The sequence below is a fragment of the Centruroides vittatus genome, unplaced genomic scaffold, assembly GCF_030686945.1.
Source record: "Centruroides vittatus isolate TY-2023 unplaced genomic scaffold, ASM3068694v2 contig_743, whole genome shotgun sequence".
NCBI lineage: Eukaryota > Metazoa > Arthropoda > Arachnida > Scorpiones > Buthidae > Centruroides > Centruroides vittatus.
The window spans coordinates 240,756-264,012 of NW_027122479.1; the positions used below are offsets into that span (position 1 = coordinate 240,756).

At 34.1% G+C, this 23,257-nt stretch overlaps 1 protein-coding gene across 1 annotated transcript; it reads left to right on the top strand.

Moving 5' to 3' along the window:
• The first annotated feature begins 10,364 nt into the window (after positions 1-10,364).
• Positions 10,365-16,133, top strand: LOC136981090 (signal recognition particle 14 kDa protein-like). Its single transcript, XM_067277351.1, has 5 exons — positions 10,365-10,454; positions 10,526-10,598; positions 10,663-10,784; positions 14,603-14,635; positions 15,854-16,133. The coding sequence occupies exons 1-5, from the start codon at positions 10,431-10,433 to the stop codon at positions 15,941-15,943; spliced, it is 342 nt and encodes a 113-aa protein (XP_067133452.1). The 5' UTR covers positions 10,365-10,430; the 3' UTR covers positions 15,944-16,133.
• Positions 16,134-23,257: the final 7,124 nt, after the last annotated feature.

Below are 23,257 nucleotides of genomic sequence, written 5' to 3' on the forward strand. Positions count from 1 at the left end.
CTAATTTATTAAAACAATAGCTATTTGATATTTGTTAGCGGCATATCTGATAGATATAAATAAGCTCTAATCTCTTTCGAAATCTCAGTCATTATTGTTTATATGGGTTAAAATTAGTGATCAAAACGGTGAGTCATTCGACAAAAACTGCTAACGTTACTAAATAATCGGTCTGTGTTTAAATTGATACTGCTGTATTATATGCCGGGTCAGCCCAGACGTCGGTTTTTCGGGCCTTAGACAGAGGCCAGCACTTTCAAATTTATACCAGGGACGTTCAAAAATTTCCTGGAAAATATGAACAAAACGACGAGAGTGATTCCAAACCGATATAACACCACGCGTAAGTATCGTGTGGCGGCAAATATTTTGGGACCCCACTAATAACTTTTTCCGGAGGTCCCGAAAAACCTGCGGCCGATCCCGATTTTACGTTTAACAAAGCATCTAAGATAACTTTTTACGACGGATTCGTGCCACCTCTTTAACCAACGATACTAAAATAACGTGACTAAGTTGGGCGTTTATGGGCAACTAAAGTGTCGAGAAATAGATTACGTTACGTCATTTCTATATTTAAGTTATATACGCCCTTAATTTAGTCTATGTGGGCATATACTTACAAAGTTAACCGTTACAACCCACTTCTAAATAGTAAGGTCATTCGACAGTAAGAGATGCTCGGACGAGGCCGGATTAACGCTTGTTACGGTACCTAATCGATAGTACGTAAGAAGCTGTACCCTGGCCAAGTGATAAATTTGTGCCAGGCCCTAAACTTTACACGCTTAGCGCCAGGCTTTAAGATGTAGATTTTTAGCTTATATATAAATCTGGCACTAGGCAATTCGACAAAAAAGACGAGAATTTGTTTCTCATAATACACAAGAAATGCATCGAATAAATAATTTTTGAGGCCTTCGCCGTAATGGGGCCTACTCTACAGCGGACTAATCATCTCGCAGACACGTTTTTCTGTGGATTTAAAGCGTGCCGAGTATCGATCCATAACACAAAATACTTCTATCTGCATCTTCCGAACGTTACATACTCTTTACAATTTTTTTTTTTTTATCAGTCACGTTAACATAAATTATGCACGTATGTAAGCAACCGTAGTCATATATAAGTGCTCGGTTAATACACGTGTAGGCTTTCTCACGAACTACAACCCAACTTCTGCCCCCTAACTCTCTCGTAACGCCCCTACAGTGGAACGTTGCAATTACATCTATTCGTGGAAAGCCACCTTCCTGTACCGATTTCCACCGAATCTCATTCTCTATTATACGTATGCAGTTGGGGGCTTTTACTGAGAAAGCCTGCCTATCACGTGACTGAAAGTTTGGCTTTTTCTGTTACAGAAGTACCTGTTACTATATTCTGTTTACATTCGTTGGCTGCGGGAGGATAATTCGCTTCCACTCTTATCTCTGTTTTTATACTCGATTGGGATCAAACTTTTCTTTTATGTACGATATCCCCTTCCCACGACCTCCCAAAATATAAGTTAAAAGCCTATTTTTGTCCGGCTCCGTCTATAGAAAGTTGGCCTATTTTTATGAGAAATTCTCATAATATTTTAGGAAACTTTTGGAATTTTTAATTAAAAATCTTTATTATTTCCATCTTAAGTCAATTCATTCCTATATAATTTTACTTCAAATTTTTATTATATCTAATAAAATTTAACGCATTACGTATGACACGTTCGCCGGATTATTTAATTATCTGGCAAAATTAGTTAATTAGCTCATTAGCTTAAGTTTATTTCTTCATAAAAAATTGTTTTCTATGACCAAAATCGAGAGATTTTTAAAATTACTGTTATAAAGTTATAAAGTAAGATTAATTGATCTTATTTTATTGTAATTAATTATATGTATTTTTTATTTAATTTATAAAAATTATTTATTAGTAAATTTTAAAAGAAATTTTATAATTTTTAAACAGTTTTCTGCCGGAAGAAATCACGAAATGCTTGGTTTTAAAATATTTGGTATCAAGTTCTCCATCGCGTGGACTGGTTACGTCTTCATGACTACCTGAAGGCTCTGAACCGAAATGTCCAACAGTAATTCATTCCTATCAATATTCAAAAGGAGAGGAGTTAAAATACTTTTAAAAAATAAGAATATATCGAATCAAAGTGGAAGAAAAAATCCGTTAAACAGGGTATAATGTCGTGTCTGCAATTTAAGCATCGAATAAATGAAGAATTTAAAAAAGGGGGAAAAGTGTTCGTGTAGGCCTTAGTTTATACAAAAAAATGAACAAATAATATTAATAATTAAAAAAATTCCGGAAAAACTAATCGAAGGCCCGAGAATTCTGTAAAATTCTTCAGAAAAATGGCTGTAAATTATGCTATAATTGTTGTTATACATATTTTTTACCGATTTATTATTTAATCGCCTTATTGTGATTTTAAGTAACGTGTTACCTTTTATATTATATTTAAAAATAATTAAAAAAATATAATAATACAAATTATATCTATATTAATCGTGCAATTTATTATGATATATATAAATTATATGTTTTATTTTTATTTATTTATATTGATTAAATAAAAAAAATTTCTCAGAAATACTTCGAATTATTTAATGTTTTTGTAATTTTTATTAGTTTAATAAAGCAACTTTTTTAATGGAAAAGGAAAGTATAGTAGGCCTATAGCCAAGGCCCTCGAGAGGAGAGATCGGGAGATTTTCCCCGGACCTGGGTTCGTAGTGGTTCCTTTCCCTAGAAATTAATGCTCTTTTTTACTAACAAAAAAAATTGTTTAAGACTGCGTTTTATTAAATAAAGAAACACGTTCTTCTAAAACAATGGCCAAAGAGACCCGCTGTATCCTACCCGTATGAGCCCACCGTGGCCCCAGGACGACTCGAGTCGGTTAACCGCCGTAAGGTTTAAATTGCTGCCGCTTTATTTCGTAACTACTTGTATCAAAATTGATACATTATTCGTATTCACAAACGTACTGTACTGTACTCGGGAGAAATAAAGCGCGGTTCACCGATTTTGGAGCCCATCCTTAGTTTTTAACTCTACCAGTATTTATAAGTAGGCCTATGGAATCCGAGAAATAACATTATAATAATGTTTGAACATAAAATAGAAACGAATGCGGGCAACACGCTGTTGTTTGACATTAACACGAGAAGGCCAACTGTTTTATAGCCTTATGCCGAGAGGAAATTGTCCGTATCCTATTATTGTCCCGTCGTTACTCGATAGATTCTATATCGCACGTAACTTAACAATGCATCGAGCGATCGGACTTTTATCGGTTTTATTGCGTAGTAATACGTACGTAACATCGGTCGACACGGTGATAAATTTCCGTTTTAGCGTCGAAAACCTTATTTTTTAAGCAAGGAAACGGGTAAGTTAACTTAACAATAAATGCGTTATATTATCTATAATATTTGTCTATATTTAATTAACGAATTGGTAGATTTTATAAAATAGGCCCTAATCTAAGTGTAAATATTGATAGTCTTTTCTTCTTTGTTCGTCTATATTCGTGGAATTTCGCTCCGTTTCTTGGTTTTTTATCCACGTTTAGGCTACTGTTACATATAAATGTAAACAAACAGGGAATATGTATGTAAATGAGTTTAAACAATTATTATCTGTTTATTTTTTCGGCGTGCGCCGTTTCATTAACAATTTAGAAGAAAAAACGTATATAAATTATTAAAGTGTTTAATTTATATTATATAAATTAAAATAAATACCTTTATAATTTAAGCGTTTATTTGAATAATAAATTAATTAGGCCTATTTTAAGTTTTTTCTCATAATTTTCTTCATCGTATATTTTTAAATTTTTATATTCATAAAATTTAAAAATACATACAAAAAATTAAAAAAATATGAGACAAAATGAAGAGAAGCGTTTCTTCAAGTAGTCCTCTAAAGTCTTCCTTAAAAATCCAGCAATCGGTTGCTTAACTTTCCCGGTAACATTTATAACCGCGTATGTGTCGCCATCCGTTACAATATTTTTTTTATTAAAAACTTTTTATGTTTTTATTATTATGAAATGGCAAAAAGCTTACTTTTGAGAGTACAAACGGGTTTTATAAATGTAAATGCTAATAACGAGTAGAATCGTCATTAATTCCCACCCCTCGACTTTTAACCACAAAATTTAATAGCATCGACCCCCGCATACGTAACTCCCTGCAAACTCTAAGAAATTTTCCACAAAACGCGCAGGAGTTATTAAGCTACAAAGAGGGGAGCGGAATACTGTAGCTCCTGTGAGCTTTTTGCGCGTCAAACATTGAGAAATGCGAAAAAAGAAAAAACAAAGATTTTGTGTCTCACGAGGTTTCGAGGCCCCCGAGATCAAAAATGGAAAAATCTTTGGGCGTCATTTTTTGACCGATCGTAATACTGTCCCTCTGTTAAATATATGACACAGCCGGGGAAAGTATAAGGAGTGGCGGAGAAATTCCAAATTTTTTTACCCGATCGCCCGTCGAGATCACCGTGTCTTCGGCTAATCTTCGAGAATAATGTATATTACGTTTAAAACTTTTCTAATAAATTCTACAAAGGATCTTCTATGATTTCAATGTTAAAAAAATGAATAATAAAGACAATTAAGTGAAAAGAATACTTTTGTATTAGAATTTCTATCAGGTTATTTAACGGAAGCTTCTGAAAAGTTTCCAAATAATTCGACTAAATTAATGAATTCTCTATCGATTTTAAAACAAATTTAACTCGTTCCAATTTTTGGTATACAATATTGAAGAAATCGTTACGATTATTTGCAGGGGGGAGTAGAAAGTAACGTTCGAAATTTAACGATTTATATCTATTAGAAAAAAGACAATAAATCAACAGTTAGACCCGGACGGTGGTAGTTTGCTTAACCGATTTATGCAAAAATCTACGGAAACTTTAGAGGATGATATGCAAAGTTGCGGCTTTGTAAATATTCTAATCGCTCGAAAACCATTCATTTTACTTCGTATTGAACTGTTCAATGTCTATTTTTGACAACCTTAACCGGTAATTTATGTTTTTAGATATTTAAATCGGCGACAGTTAGACTCCTCCTGATCAAACCGGGATGACTAATGTCATTTTTTCCATATTTTTATTTGCTTAATTTCTTTAAAATTGTTTTCTACGCGGAAATAATGATTTATTTAATTATTTATTTTGAATTTTCCAGGCATTTTGATAAAATTAAACTTTAGGTCATAAAATGCTCTTATGAATTTTTAAAATAATTTATTGCATTTTAATTATTACGGTATAATATTTTTTTTTTTTTTGTGTCTAAAATCTAATTGTTTAACAATTATCAATTTACCTTTATCGTTCTTCGATTCTTGACAAACTAAAATAAAGTTTACCTATTCTGAAATTACGTATTACTCCTACTAACTTCCTGCCAAACTACCTGTTCGACCGAGTTAAAATTGCTTTCTTTTATAAGTCTCCAGACACACGGACGGACCGACCGAATAAATTGCTTTAATGTCTCGAGACGAAAGATTTGATGAAAAAATCTGTACAGTTAATAGACGAGCCATTTTCGTCGATGTGGTGTTAAATTTACATCGTATTACTACTATTTTTGGTTATTTAGTTTATTTTAATCTTACGTATTGCCACTTTTAATGTCTCGACTTACCACTTTCGTTCCTTCTAACGCTACAATTTATCTTTTTTTTTTTTTTCATTTTTAATGCCCTTCCCTATTAAATTTACGATTTTGATATTGCCCACGATTAGATGTATAATACTTTCCTACGGATAATTTAAAGAACTTATAGACATTTCGACGATAATAACAATTTTCAAACGTAACCTACGGGAAATGCGCCACACAGAATTTCCCATATAAACTAAACTTATTCGCGTTTAAAATTGCTTCAAACTAACACTAGATACACTTATGCCTATTAAGGTTTTGCTCTACGGCTTCAATTTTTCAAATATAGAATATTTGTCACAAAAATGTACCATTATGCATCAGATTGGAAAGTTTCGTGACAGCATTATCTACGTCAAAAACTCGACTTCCCAACGTTATCGATTCGCGATGTTACACATAACCAACTCCTTTTCAACAGTAAGTATTGTCAATTCGCAACGGAAATTTCGAACGGTATTTTGGACAAAAATTTATTGTTTGTCCATTGAAGAGATTGATCGAATGCGTACGAATTAAGCTACACGAGTTATCATTTTATTGTTACACCCTAAAAAGATATTTACGAAAGCGTAGCCCGAAACTGTCGTACAACGTTCTGAAAATTTCGATCACAATATTGTGTAGTTGACACGACCAGAAACTTTTTGTTATCCCCAAAAAAAAATCTAGCAACGAGTTGCTTAACTTTCCCGGCAACGTTTGGTAGCGCCATCCGTTATATTTCGTTTAACAACTTTTTATATTTTTAACTGCTATAAAATGGCAAAAACATTAATTTTGAGGGTACGGATGGGATTTATTTGTTGTAAATGCTAATAATCAGCAAAATCGTCATTAAGTCCGACCCTTCACGACTTCCATTATTTCTCCATTCCCTCGACCTTAAACTACCAAAATTTAATAGCATCAATCCCGCTTATACACAAACCTCCCGGCAAAATTTCAAAAATTTTCGTCAAAAATTACAGGAGTTATTAAGCTTCAAACCGAGTGAACAAAATCGTGCCCACATCATACATACAGAAATTATCTCCGATTTTTTTTGTTTTTGTTTTGCATTTCTCGATATTTCCTGAATCTAAAAAAGCAAAAAACTTGGGGGTTTTTTTCGACCGACGGGCAGACTTTTTCTTTGTTACACATAACAGTCGGGAGAGTAAAAATCCGTTCCGGAATATGTATTTTTCTACAGTTTGCTTAAGCCCTGGTCACACTATGCGATTTCCTATTTTACAAAATCGAGATTGATCGAGTTTATTCGGGCTCACAAATGCCTGTGGGATTTTAATTGTTCGTTTTATCGAAGATTTTATTTTTCTGTGTATTTTCGCCAGCTATATCAAAATAATTGCCTTTTTTTATTTTATTTATTCCAGAAAAGGAACTGTTTGCCATTTTAATAAGAAAAGTGGATAAAATTCCGTAAATACTCTGAAGTAGAACGTAAAATGTCGGTAAACTCACGAAAGTAGACAAAAACGAGCTACTGTAATTTTATTGGTTTATTTTAGGGTCACGTGTTCCGAGTTGCAACGTCAACGAACAATGCGTGACCACGAGAAGACGCGCGCGACTCGCGCTTGTCGCGGTTGCAGTCGCCTGCGCGGCCCGAAATCGCATAGTGTGACCAGGGCTTTACAAAACTTGGAAACTTCTTACACGATTCAGAGATCGCGTTATCGTGAGGAAGTTTACGGAGTCACTATTATAAATCATTCGTCGATTTGAGTTAAAAGCTGTTCGTAACGCAGCAAATACCTTTCAAAACTTGCAAAAATTTCTCAATAAATCAACCTATGGAAAGATTTATCTTAAATCTTAACGCTAGTCGATGTATCGAATATCTCCGTGAATAGTCTCTTCGCAAAAACGCCCTCCAGATTATTTCCCGACTGTGGGCTAACTTTTGGGGCTAAAATCTCGGAGACGACGTCATCGTCCGCCAACATTCTCCCGGGAAAAGAACAGACGGCGCAAACATTTCGCAAACGACAACTTAATTCAGTGTTACCGTTACAACGAATATCCCAAACTCTCGGTTTGGGATATTCGTTGTAACGGTATTTACAGAAAATTGTCGAAATTTACAGAAAAGTCGTCTCTCCTTATATCTGTAGAGGCGATTTCGATCCAAAACGTTGCGGATCGTGGTCGTTTCTAACGAGTCCTCGGTACGAATCGGACCCGCTCTACAGTACACCACGAGCAAACTTGCGGTCTACCTGAGCCCGAATCTGCAACGTACAGTGTTTCACCTACGTTAATAGATTATCGTATTTCCCTACACGTCATTCGCAAGTTTTTCGTGTTTAAAAGGCAAGACGAAAGATCAGTGCGGGTTTTACACTTATTTTGGATTTCTATTACAAAACTCGCGCTTATGGAACAATGGCTACAGTTCGGTCACAACCGAACCCCCGCGCCCCAAACAAATTCCTACAAAGTCAGAATTCTACCGAGACAAAATTGTTCCACCTAAAGAAAAAAATATACGGGATGTTCACTTTAACATTAATCTAGATCTTTCCACCATTTCGCGTACTGCGTAGACGCATTAGTACCACCGCTATCGACGGTGGGATGACCGAGCGGTCGTGGTGGCCGCCTATCGCTCTGGGGATCCGGGATCGAATTCGGAAGGGTCAAAAAATCCCCAAAAATTTTTCGGGATGGTTCGTCCGGATACGTCCGGTCCCGGCCGTCCCGTCGCGGCCTGGCCGGACCCATAATGGGCTGGCTTAAAGAGTTTAGTGCCCGTAGGGCGAAAAAAGTTTTCAGAAAAGTACCACTGCTACGTTTACGCTAGAATAAACTAAATATGTTCGAAGAAGGAATGGCGCGGTAGACACGTAGAATAGATTTTTCCCGTCTCTGCTAAGCACGATGGCGGAATGAAATCATTTTAATCAAGAAGATTAATCATAACGTACTAAGAATAAAATCCAAGATTGCGTAAATGAATGAGAAAACAGCTTTATTTTGCTATAGCATACATTTAAAGCGATCCGCTCAGAGTGCGGCTGGAAAGCGCTGGTGGAATATACGCGCTTGTTTCCGAAGCATTTCTTCTCGTTTTCCCATAAAATATAATAATTACTGTAAAATAAGCGCAAAGTATTCTCCGGGCGCTCTACCGATTAGTAGAATGCTCGACGTTAGCTCTTTTATAAGGACACCGGCGCCGCGCGTGCCGCCTCATTTGTCCGCATTTCATTTTTAATTTAAATCCGTCTGGCGTAGGTGGAAAATTTACGTATTGTCGCCAAACTTTCATCGTACGCTTTTACGTTTTTCCCCGTCAATAAATTGCGCTGTCTTACACATCATCGTTTTCAACAGCCGAGTAATTGGGATTCCAATGTAATCTAATTTTGTCAATTTGTCGTAATAGTTTTAATCCAGTTATAATTTTTACCACTTTGATTGTAATGGATAAAACTCGAGTACGTATCTCTTGGCCTTCGTCTTAACGAGTTAAGTTTAACTCCGATATTTTCGGTAGCACCTGAAAAATTTTAACACGCTGATAATACAAGAGTAATCGGCATTTAAGGCTTCTTCGTCGAGTTTGAATTACTTCCTTTGATATCTTTGTTAATAATTAATTAATCGAAACAAATGTAAAATGTGTTATAAGCGACATTCTACCATAAACTTTTCTTTAATCGGTAAAAGTGCTGTTGGAGTACTCTGATAATAGATTTAAGATATAATACTTTTTGACAACAACATATTTTTGTATTCTTTTAGATAGAATAGTATCAGCCGACCGTTAACATTCTTCGTCGATAACTTTCTTTTAAATTAATAATAAACCGAATGTCGAGTCCCGTCCCTCACACCCGGCCAGTCCCACCGTGGGGCGGGAACCGAGAGGGTCTTTCCGGCCAACCGCAACGGGTCGGCTATAAGATCCTCCGAGTGTCCCCGGCGCAGAAAAACAAAAAAAAAAAAATGATCATATTCTCTTATTTTAAATGTACCGTACGATATTTTTCCACACATTATAAAATCTGTTTAGGCCCGCGACGGAGCCGAATGGGTCATTCCATCGGCAGTTATACTAGTTTAATATTTTTAAAAACTTCGTAGGGTAGACTCTGGCTAATCCGTCCTCTTAATTATTCGACGTACTCTTCGGTGCGATTGCCTAGGTATTTCCGCTTAGTCGCGTTACAAATACCGTTTTCCTGTTTTATTTCTTTCCGCAGAATCGTGAGTCGGCGCGCCGTATTACACACCAGCTGGCCCGCAAAAAGCATCGGTAGCGAAGGGTCTCCACCTTTGCCTTCCCTTTAGGCCTATAAACTTTTAGTAATCCGGCCTTCGACCAGTGACCCCACGAGCGTAGGTAGGCATAAACACCAAAATGTAACAAATAACGTGTTTTGTTAACGCTATCATTTAGAAACTTTTAAAACTGAATTTATTATTTTTGATTTTTCTATAGCGAATCCGAAAGTTTCCTTTCGGTTTTCGATACTCGCCACAAAAATTAAAAAATTTTTCTAAAATATTTAAAAAACAACATAATTTTTTTATATCAATAAAATACCATTTACAAATAAAAGATATTTATTTTTAATCAATACAAATGTATCATTTCTTTTAATTTACTCATTTGGCCAAGCGTCAATCATTGAAAAAAAAAACAAATTCAATCTGGCAGCATCAATTCACTCTCGCGCCATCTATTACCAAAATGGAAAACTAATCACCGCACGTTCCCTCCCGGAGGAAAATGGTGTTGTTGGAGAACGAAGCGGTAGGTTTTTGTCGATATTACTTATTGTAAATTAGCTGTAATTTAAGTAAGACGGTTTTCGTAAATTCCAGTTTCTCAGCGAACTGACCAGGCTATTTCAAAAAGGCAGAAACAGCGGCAGCATGTATTTGACCATGAAAAGATGTAAGTGTTGACATTGCACGAGGTGTGTTGATGAAAAGTACAAATGATTATGTCCGTTGCGCAGATGATGGAAGAACCAAGCCCAAGCCCAAGCCGTCGAATGTGCCGGTTTCTCCGTCTATGCAAGTAAACGAATTCAAATGTCTGATAAAAGCCAAGCTGGGAAACAAAAAGTTAACTACCGTGGTGAGACACTTCTCTATTCGACATTATAATTGTTTATCTCTTCCTTGAAACCGTGTTTGCTGATTTGTTGGACTATGAACCCAAAGTTGAGTTTTAAAATAAACACTTGGCTTTATTTTAAAACTCAACTTTGGGTTCAGAGTCCAATTATAATTGTTGTTAATAATGAAATTCGTAAAGAATCTCTCTTGACTTCAAAATTTATCTCGTATACTAGTACTCATATACTAGTATAGTATCGTATATTATAGTCTCTAAATATCTGCATCCATAATTCCAGTATAATAAGTCCTGTTAATTGATAAGAAAGTACTAGTATGTGAGATAAATTTTAAATTACGATAGAGGACGCAAAGGCATAATAATTAATCTCTCTTGACGTTTGCTGCCGTTGCGTGATATTTCGTGGGCGATCCGCCCGCCGTCGACGTTGCCGGATGCGGCAAAACGGCCGTTTGCCCGATTTTGATACGGGTTGTTTTTACGAAAACGACCCGGGTTGCGTCGTCGCGGCTAGAGTGGCGAAGGCTCGATTCCGTCGGAGTGCCGGTGCAATCGCCCGCGTTCCGACGCCTTCCGTCTTTCTTAAATGTCGAAAAATTAAATGTGTGACGTTCGAGTACGGTAATTCGAACGGAACGTTTTCGGTACGATATTTATGCGGAGACTTATTGCCGAAGTAGTGTCGATCCGAATTAATCGCGTGGACGGACCGGACCGTGACCGTTTTCGAATCGGAGACGGCGGTGGCGAATGCCGCGACGGTCGATCTAAGGAAAGTTTCTTTGCCGACGGGAGCGTCGTCTTCGTCGGATACGAACGAAGATTCTAACGAGAACATAAAGAAAAACAAACACTGGATCTTGGGATTTGACGGGATGCGACCGTGCACCGACTGGCAATCTACCCGGGGAGATGCCTCCCGGGAGGACTTTGGGTAAAGGGTCCCTATTTAGAAGTTACGAATGCGAAAAACTCGGAAATTCTGCTCGGTCGTTCCCGGACCCGCGGCGAATTGCTGGTGTTCGTTAGTTCCGTCTAGAATGTCTTACAAAATTTGTGCGGATGTGTCGAACGATATAGAAGCCTTTAGCTGGCTTACGTACGTATTTTGACTGTTATACGTATAGAGATAAAATATATATAGTTGGCCGAAGGGCGACGTCCTCGACCCGCCGCTTTGGGTGATTCGGGATCGAATTCGGGCAAAGAATCTCGGGAATTCTTTGCGAACGGACGTGTGTGGCCTCGTCTCTTGCTGCTCCTCCGTCCCTTTGTCGGCCCGGACGGTACCGCGACGGGCTCGGAAGAGACTCGATAGTCTGCGATGCGAAAAAGTCAAAAATGAAAATTGCGTATAATTTTTAAATGTTTTTGAAGTTTGATTTTACTTCTAGACGTAGAATTTTTTTCGAAGTATATTACCGTATTTACTCGAATATAAGACGATCTTGCACGTAGGACGAGGCGTGACTTTCGAGATCAAAATAAAGAAAATTACATTTATTAATACAATTCTAATTTTATTTCGTTTAATTGCAAATTAAATATCAAATGCACGTAATTGCACGCATTGTCCCACAAAAATCACTGGCATTTTAAATGTGTAAAATCGATTACGTAATTTGTTCACATAAAGCTGGACTATCGGGAACCTTTTTTGCCAGTTCTTAACGGTCGAATTCGCTTTTTGTCGATTACGCTTACGAGTTTCTTCGAATTCCGATTTCCAAATGATCGTCTGTTTTCACGTAGGTACGAATTAAAACTTATATCGTGTTTCCGTGTAATTTGGAATTCGATTCAAAAGCTTTGCTTTTCTTATTGCTATTCGTCTTTACTCCCGACAATACACAAGAACGATTCGAACGACCCGGATAAAATACTTTTTCTTTTATACACCGGAAGGTGAGAATCTGGTAAAAAAATGCAAATACGCGGTTTACAAAAATTATACAAAAATGAAAAGAATCCTTTGCTCGTGCGTATAGGACGTCCTAGGTTTTCGAAGCAATGAAAAATGGAAAAAACCTCGTCTTATGTGCGAGTAAATACGGTATGTAGAAATAGGTTTCCGCCTAATCTTTTGACATTTCAAATTCAGAATGTGCAAAATATAATTCGGAAAATTTCTCCACGACTCTGCTAATTAATCAAAGTACCACGACTTTTTCATTGAAAATGTTCTAAAATTTAATGTTTTAAAATTAGTTATACAAGACAGAATGCATGTACTTTTAACAAGTAAGAAAACACAGCATTAAAAGAAATAATTAGATAACCATTGAAGGCAGAGCTTTTATCCTCCTGTTGATGACCTGTCGGAATTGTGATAGCAGCAGTTGCATCATTTATCCATTTTATTTCATTCTGCAGCATTTATTATAGAATATGTTTTAAGGAAAACAAGTCATAACACTGAAATGTATTATTTATTTATTTAAATATTATACTGCACTCTTAGAACCTATAACTGGTGTGATATAAAAAAATAAAAATTAAAGGATGTTAATCACCACAAACGTTTGTGATGATTAACATCCTTTAATTTTTATTTTTTTATATCACACCGGTTATAGGTTCTGAGAGTGCAGTATTTTACACATCCCGGTGTTCTCTAGTGCAGTTTAGTGTATTTAAATATTGAAAATCTTTTCAAGCAAATTGAAATTTAAGTAGAATTTGAACCTGAGATTGCAAGGAAGAGCACATTGATAATCTCTCCACAGTGTAAATTATTTATAGTAATTTGTTGTTTTGGGTACATTAGACTCCCACTTTTATAACCTAATTGATTTCTGGAAAACTATCGTACCGTATGTCGGCACGTTTCCCGTAATTATCTTGGCGATAACGTTTGCAGAAATATAGTTTTAATTCTGTAATTTTTTCCAAGTGGTGTATTTGAGCATTGTGTTATTTTGTTGGCCATTAACAAAATAGCACAATGCTCAAATACACCATTCCATACAATCATTACAGAAAATTTATACGTTTACAAAAATGGACGACGACGTAACTAGTGGTTTTAAAGTAGGGATCCATCGTGTCATTTTTTTATAGTTTTGAAATTAACGACATGATATATAAATGTAACTGTTAGTGTACTGTACATTGTTTGGTATAGTACTGTAATAATAAAATAGATAATTAAACAAGTTTTTGCTAGTTTATCTTAAATTTAATTTAGAATGTGTATTTAAATGTTTGTTCCATTCTGTTATTGAATAGACCCAAAGACAATATATAATTGGATCAAAAACAAAAGGCATCAGGGTCCAAATCTACAAAAGGAAACGTTTAGTTTACCGTCGAGTTTATACGGCTCCTTTGGACTCGTTTATGTCCTTTCCAGAAATCCCACGTAATTGCCGATTCCAAATCTAACGAGGTTCATTTATTACACAAAATTGGATTTTTTGGAATGTTCCGCGGCGGTAACGGATAGATCGATTTGACGGAGACGTACCGAGTAAATTTTTGCCAGTCGACACGGTTAGCTATACATATAATACGTTAAATTAACATAATTAACATAACTATACATTAAATTAATATAATTTGTCAATTTTTTTTTAAATTCTAGTATGTTACACGTATTTTATAATATATTATTGCATAATTTTATTTTCGAGGACAAGAAACAAAAATCGGTATATTTAATCTATTAAACTGTCCGTAGTTGCCGATTCTAGCAGTAGATTAGTTTTAATTCTTAATCATTTTCGTGCAGTGTTAATTATTACTTTTCTATTTCTGTATTTAATATAATTAACTGTAATTCTATTCTAAGAATATTATTAATTATTTTTGTTTAGGTCAGTGCCAAAGATGTTAATAAATTTCAATTAGTAAGTAGTCATAATATTATTATAATAATTTAAATAACCAAAAGATGTTGTTGTTAGTATTTAAGATAATAAATTAAGAATCTTAAGAATGAAATTTGGAATAAACCAGAATTTGAAAGAAAAATGGTAGATTTGATGGGAGAAACTTATAATCTTTTGTCTCTCAATAAATTAGAGAGGTTATAAAAATTCATAATCTAACTGGATGGATAGATCACAAAAATCACACCTTTAAAAATCCAGCAATGAAGTTAATAAAACAATAACATTTTCGATCGGCTTTGCGGTTTCGCCGCTCGACTACATTTCCGTTATTTATTTTAGAATTCTTGTTCTCGTTTTTAAATTTTTGTATTCACGTTCTACTTTTTCGTTCTGTTGTAACCGAAGGTCGTTGGCGAAGCCATTCAAAAATGTTATTATTTCGTTAAATTCGTTGCTGGATTTTTAAAGGTTATTTTTGTGTTCGTAATGTGACTTTGGTAATTCCAATTTCTTTTTGAACAAAGTAAAAAGATAAATAGCTTGACAAGATGGAATTATGAACTTGCCCAAAAAATGGCAAAGGTAGGGGAACAAAACAGTAAATACTTCGTTCAATCAGGTTATTGCCGAAAATGAAAAATGTCTTATTTTTATTTGAAAACCAAAACAAACCTTTCGACCAACCCAAAAGTAGCCAATGTACAGTACATTAGATACAGTGGAACATCAGATAAAACTTGACTAGGGTACATGTACCAGTTTTGGCCAGTGTACCAGTTCTGGCCAGAAAACAAATTTAACTTAAAAATATAATCACAAATGAAACAAAACTTTTATTGTTAACTGTTCACACAGTTAACAATAAAAGTTTGTTTCATTGGACAGATTTGAATATGTGGTGATTATATTTTTAAGTTAAATTTGTTTTCTGGCCAGAACTGGTACATCTACCCTACTTTTGTTGCATATGTAAAGAAATCAACTTAAATGCGTATATTTTGACACAAATATTTAATGAAATTTGCTTACGTTAACTGTGAGTATAACACAAATTTCAACACTGGATGATAATCCTTTGGTGATTAATATGCACATAAAATAATGTTATATACCCGGTAGATCGTCCGAGACGTTGCCTCGTTTTATTTTTCTCTATTTTTCGTCACTACTTTAATCCATTACTACGTGAATTTTACCACAGTATTATATAACCGGTTGCATTATTTTTTACAGGCTTACGCAAATCTCTTGAAAGGCAACATGGACGGTCTGAAGAAGAAAGATAAAAAGAAAATAATATCAAAATCTAAAGCTACTCAATAAATTCTGTTCTCGTAAATGAATTTTGTAACGATTAAAAACTCATTTTGTAAACAAATATTTTCTACATTCTTAATTCTCATCACACTTAAACTGATCGTTGGTATTTATTTGCGTGTTTGAATGTTATGAAAATTTTAGATTTTCAATTTTGTACCTGAAGAAAACATAAATAAAATTAATTATCACGAAATGTTTGCTGGCAATCCACTTTTATTTTAAATAATATTTAATAAATTACCGATTCCACGTCTGTGTGCTCGGCAACAATTAACGTACGGGTACTTGCCAAATTATTAGACCCGCTTACTAAAATCATACTTTTTGTCCTATTTCCTTCTCTGTTTCATAATATTGTTTAAGGAATGAGTATTTTTTTACTATATTCTCTATACCGGTCAATAGCCCGACGAAGACCGCGATAACGATCGAAAACGTTAGTTTCGTTTAAATCTGTTTGTACTGGGATATAAAAATGATTTTATTTTGTTGATAAATTTTTTATATGGCAATGTTAAATAGACAAATCATCTTTCTACTGCAAAGAGAGAAATTGAAAGTTCTTACTTAAGGCATGGCACCATAGTCCATTGATAACAAAAATAAAAAAAATATATAAAGTGTATTCATTGTCATGTAGAAGTAACTGGCTGTTAAGGGTGGTCATACAAAATGAACCATTGTGGGGCAAGTCCATTTTATGCTATTGCTAGATATTTAATGGTTTGCATTTGAATAAATTTAAAAATATTTGTAAGCAGTAATAGACTTATTTTATATTTTTTTGGCCTTTGTAAATTTAATATACAATAACGATTATCCGTGTCGGGTGAAAAAAATCACGATTTTGGTATGCGCCAGTGGACTTGCCTCACTTTCAAAAGCAACGATTTGTCGAAAACGTCGATTTTCTTCGAATGAAATGTAATTATAATAACAAAAAATTAAATATTTTATTTCTACATTTCGTACTTCTTTCGAAAAGCTACAATAAAAAAAAATAAATTTATTTTTATAGGAAAAAATGGATAAAGTAAGAAAAAATATTCGATAATAAGTTGCATGCATATGATTATATTTGTTAGTTTAGACGGTGCAGATTTTTAAAGTATTCGTGATGAATGCGTAATACACAGGGAAATAAATCCATCATTATATTTTTCTTTAGAGTGGACTTTCCCCACCTTTCAAAATCAACAGCTCAAATAATGATTTTCATTTCTAATTTTTCAATTATAAAATTTTTATAACCAAAAAGCTACTTTTTATTATAAAACACATAATAAACACATTTTAAATAATTCTTCCAAATAGTACGGTTACGAACTAATGGGATTTTGAACCGTCTGAGTTCGAATAAACGAGAATTTCCTTTATCGATTTTTTACGTGGATCTAATAATTTGGCAAGGTGCACCGGAAGTTTTTTCGAAACTTTGTGTTATTTATCGGTCGTGCTTTTAATTTGGTAATTCCTAATCTTTTAATGCATTCGTAGGCAAATGTTTGAGAATTTCTTTTAGTGATATTGCTTTCAAATTATAATAATTTTTGTCTTTGAGAATTTTCCACCTTTGTATAGCAAATCTTAATTCTTTGAAGCAGAATTGTAATTAATGAAAAATTTTGAAATTTTTTTCAAAAGTAAATTAAATGTAGTCTATGTACTGTGGTTTTAAAAGTTATATGTAAGTATACATTAAAAAAAAAAATAAGGCATGGGACATATTTGTTCAAATCTGTGTCGACGGTATAAAAGCATATATTGTGAAGATCCATACCAGAAGATGAATTTATTACTTAGAAAGTCTAAGGAACCTTTAAAATTCGGTAACAAAATTTTAATAAAAACATCCAATGAATGTTTTATTTAAAAAACACACGGTATCGGTTTCACGTATAGTTCGAAGCAGTTTCTGTCACCGGTCGAACACAAACGAACTTGGCAAGTCGTGCAGATGACATTTGTTTGGTTGTCAATGTTTCTCTGGGTGCATTTTTTGCAGAATTTTTTCATGCATGTAGTATCTGGTAAGTGATGACTCTTTTCCTGTCCCTCCCTCCCATTTTTTGAGGTTAAGCGTGGAGAGCATGCTTCTTTTTTGAACAGGTCTAAGTCCTCGTGCAAGAGATATCCAGAAGTTGACGGACTTCGTTTTTGAATTCGGATCGAGTCTTTGCCAAACAATGAAAACGTTGTTCGCAGAAATATCAAGATCATTGAAAGGTCAAAAATAATACTTTATTTTGGATTTCCTGTCTATCAGGTCCATTCCACCCATAAGTTCATTGTAGATCTGCGCAATGTTTGGACACTTTAGTTTCTTCTCTTTTTCCTTTCTCCCTTTTGATGTCTTTCTCATCCAAATCATATTCTTCATAGCTCTGATCAACACACAACAATTCATCAACTTCTCTAATAAAAGTTTGAATTGTCTACTGCACTATTTACCTATCATGGTTTCATTTTTCAATGTTTCATGTAAAAAACACTAACACTAAAATTTAATAAACCATAATAAACATTGACAAATCTTACAGACAGAAACTTTAATCCTTCTGTAGTAATACGTAACAACCTTTCACGCAGAATGGTACGGCCGTGTACCAATTAGTTACTCCGGTGATAAATCCTGCATTTCAATATTTCAAGAATAAAGAACCCACTGGGACTGTCCCCTCAATTCTAAAGATAACAACTTCCATGATTATTACAATAGAAAAACAATATTTAATTTTAAAGAAATGGGACATTATCTGCTTCAAAAGGTTAAAACAGGTATCTGTTAGATGCTCTCTACTATTTTGTTGCATATATAGATTCACTTTTTCCCAAACTACGAGGTGTGTCCAGAAAGTAAGTACCGTTTTGGAAAAACTCCATAAAAAATCTTTTTTCGAAACAAAAGTTATTTTTACATGAAAGAGCATGTCAGAAACTATTTTTCTACATAGTTACCACCATTGTTCAGACATTTGTCATATTCGGGAAACCAACTTGTCTATATCCTCTTCAAAGAAAGATGCTGCCAGCGAAGACAGCCACTGCTGTTTTGATTCTGGAGTGACACGACTAACCCGAGTTTCATCACCGGTAACAATTTTGTTTAGGAAATCGTTACCCTCTTCACTGTATCGGGTAACAAATGTCAAAGCACTTCCAAGTCGCTTCGTTTTGTGCACATTCGTAAGCATTTTGGGGACTCGACGGGAACACAATTTGCTATAATTAAAGCAATTTGTGACAATCTCGTGCAAAAAAGTTTTTGAAATTTGTGGAAACTCATCACAAAGCAATCTTATTGTGAACTGTCTGTTTTCACGAATTTTCTCGTTCACTTTTGCAACCAAACCGTCGTTGACAACAGAAGGCCACCCACTCGGTGCTTAGTCACGAATATTGGTGCGTCCATCATTGAATTGTCGAACCCGCTTTCTCACCATTCCATCACTCATTACATTTTCACCATAAATCTCTACAAGTTGACGACAAATTTCAACTGGCTTAACATTCTTTGTGTTCAAAAACCGTATTACAGAACGCACTTCACAGTCGGCGGGATCGGCAATCGTCTTAAACATTTTGAACGCTAAACACGTGGAAAAACAACACAATCTGGCCGTAATGGCATCACTGGACCGACAATCGACCAGAAACACGTACGCACAGGCGCCGCTGCGGTGGCGATAGAACAAAACCGTACTTACTTTCCGGACACGCCTCGTATATTCTATAGTCAGAGAAATGCCGAAGACATTTTCTCTCTCTCTCCAATGAAAATTAACCTAAAACGACGACCTAATGAAATGTCGACGTGACCGAACAAAATCTCACAATTTGTACATTAACTATTTTAAAACTGCAGATAAATGTTAACAAATAACTTGCCATTTTCTACACCCTTCAAATTTCTATGTAGATTTGATAAGTGGCTTTGAAATTATCTTTGTCTGCAAGTTTTATGTTGGACACTAAATAGACTGCATCGTAGAGGGTCTCGCAATTCAACAACACCCGATCTGCAGACATTGCTATCGAGCTTAAATAATATTTTTTCTTTGTAAATCTTCAATCCCCGATAGCCCTAAACGGGGGAGCAATAATCTATATTATAATTTAATATCTTATTAAATACATTTTTAACATTACAAAGTTGTTCTGTTAATTTTAAGAGGTTGTGTTGTAAAGGAAATTCTAGACTATTTTGTGTATTAATAGGCATTTAATAGTACTTTGTCTTCTGGTGAATGTTCTCTTTAAAGGAGGGTATGCAGTGCCTCTAGCAGAGAAAAATCACAAAACTAGCGACAACGAATGGAGAGTAACAGGAAGGCTTGTTTATTCTTTGTAGACTACGGTCTGTATACTCTATTCTATGGGTCGTGCAACTCCCCATCCCCGCCAAGTTCAAATTTTACTAACTCCTCTAGTTCCCGACGAGCCCCGAGACGGCCGCTCGATTACTTTTCTGCTAGATTTTGACAGCCGTTTACATAAATAAGGACTTTAATATGTAAATATTTAAATAAATTTATTGTTTTGTAATTTTTTTCAAATGCAATAATGGTTCTTAACCGATTTCTCGAAGATAGCAATTTTTTCTGCAAATTAACTATAAACAATATACATATATAGTAGGATATATACAGTGTATATATATATTATATAAATAAATTGTTCATCCTGCAACAGAACCCGATAGTAAGGGTATTTAAAATAAGTGGCTCAGAAATAATAAAAACAGGCTACTACATTAAAACAAATGAAGTGGGATATTTAGTTGTTTGTTTTGACATAATTCCCACATTCTCCACTTTTGTAAAAAAATGCAGTCCGATTATAACATACAAATGAATAACTTTTGCCGCAAGTGCACTTCTACAACCGTCGGCAGAACGTCCAACCTCACTAACCACGGGTCGGCTAGGACAGAATTCACAATGTTCAAAAAATATTTTAATCACAAATTATTTCGGTCGTATATTTAACTATTACATCAATATACATATTTTTGTATATTATATAACTTAAATAAATATAAAATGATTCAAGTTATAATTACTGCATAATGTAATTATTTAAAATATTTAAATGATAAATTATCATTTAACATTTAAAATTTTTATACTCATTTTAATACTTAATTTTATTTGTGTAACAAATAATTTATTGTACATAAAAATTTATTTTTAGAGTAAAAGAGAGAATGTTTGTTGTTTTGGTTTTCACATTTTGAATAATTCATGATTAGATAGGTAACATTTTCATATCTTTTCTTAAAATATATACAGATTTTATTTTATTATTATTTTGGCGTATTTAGTTCGGTGTTTTCGACGAGAAAGATTATTATTTATTCTCTTAACATTTTAACTATAATTTAGAATTTTGTTAAATCTTCAATCCAAAATAATGTAAATTTCCCCCGAGAAAAAGCGGGAGTCGATTCCGTAAAATTTTAAGTTCTCGAACTTGGACGAAAAATAAATTGAAAGAACAGACAAAATTACAAATATCGATCGTATTGCAATATTTATTAAGAGTTCGGCAACTTATCTCAAAATAAAAGAATCTCGTTCGTTAATTTATCGACCGATAGAAACAACTATTAATATTACAATTAAGAATTTAATAATGTAATAATAAAATAATATATTTAGAAATCTAAAATGAAAAATTGTTTTAAAAATATAGAAACAAAAATGCATTAATACAAATATAATTTTTATGTTAAGACAAAAATGAGTTTGCTTATGTTTATAGTGAATGTATATCAGTTATATGTATCTTCACAGACTACAAGAATGTTTAATTAGTACACTTTTCATAACTTTATATATTATTAGCCCAACAGAAAGTATGGGTAGAATAGTACCAAAAGTTTTCACATAATGCGATTATCTTTTGAGATTTGGAAGTTAATTTATCATCTAGTTTTGTCAGATTTCCCAGTGTTAATCATAGACACTTGTAATTATTGTCAAATTCATCAAAAAATTAGTTTGAAAGGTTAGTATATTTTGTATTTAATCAATCATTTTTCTGTTAAGAAAAGTTTCATTCACACTTAATTTTTTTATGGATTGTTTATCTAGAAAAATAATACATCTTTAGTTAATTGGCAATAAAGGCATCATATATAACACTATTGCATTAATTATGTGTGAAAAAATTAAATTACATTATAAAAAAGTTGATTTATATAAAGTCAATATCGATTGAAATATTAAAAGCATTTTTAAACATCAGACTTTGATAAGTGCTTATCTGAATATTTGTGATCTTAACATTAGATCTGAACGGGGATATTTAATTAAGGGCACCTGGTTAAAACCAGCGTAAACCAGTTCTGGTTTCGATTACCTTTGGATTTCTTTCTATGGATTGTTACATGTTTTGTTGGTAACTTTTGTTATTTTGTAAGTGTTTATTGCATCTTCCTGTGAATTGATTATTTTTAATTCTGAATTTGTGAATATACAGACCGTGGTACGACCGAATAGGGCCAAACTAGTAGTTTGGCTGAAATGTACGTTGTAAGATGTTAATAAATAAAACATTTCTAGACTCAAAAATTAATTTTTACATTAGCAAATACAAAATTAAATTTTGTATTTACTACCGTACGAGGCTCTCCTCTTGGAGCAATCGTCGACTGCAGTGCCACCCACCTAACGGGAACAACTGTCGTCGGTAACTTTTTCGTGGAGTTGCACGACCGGCAGAATATACGGACCGTGATGTAAGTCGCATATGTAGATAGTAACATTTTAAGTCACGAAATCGATCAAATAACGTCGTCACACCCTATATTTCCTACTTTAAATTTTTAGGCCGTCCCATGTTGAAGTTCAGAAAATTTGGCCACTTTATTTTAACCGAATAGTTGTTGGATGTTGACTAGCTAAAACTAACATGATTATTGTGTAATTTGATATCAATTTGTTGTTGTTATGAAATATTTTCGAGTTGTTAACGAACGGTTTAGAACGGGCCCGGCCGACCCACGGGCCGCGTGTGGCCCGTCACGTTAAATTGCGTGGCCCGCTAAGCGATATTATATATCTATTAAAACCTTTGTTTCCTGTTGTGTATACCAAAACAATTAAATAAATGAAAATTTGTGTGTCATTATTATAATGCGCAAGTGCCAGTATGAACTCTTGGTATAACAATAAAATCTTATTCATTTTGTATTTGTTTTACTTTTTCAAAGGCGTGTTTGCCTAAATTGTGGCCCACCGTAATGTTACGTGTGATCAAAGTGGCCCGCGAAACAATTTGGGTTGGCCAGGCCCGGTTTAGAATGTACAACTA

Bases quoted from the DNA above. Each gene is read 5' to 3' on its own strand.
- LOC136981090 (XM_067277351.1), top strand. From the start codon at position 10,431: ATGGTGTTGTTGGAGAACGAAGCG. The intron at 10,455-10,525 runs GTAGGTTTTTGT...CGTAAATTCCAG, and splicing joins TGTTGTTGGAGAACGAAGCG to TTTCTCAGCGAACTGACCAG. The intron at 14,636-15,853 runs GTAAGTAGTCAT...TATTTTTTACAG, and splicing joins ATGTTAATAAATTTCAATTA to GCTTACGCAAATCTCTTGAA.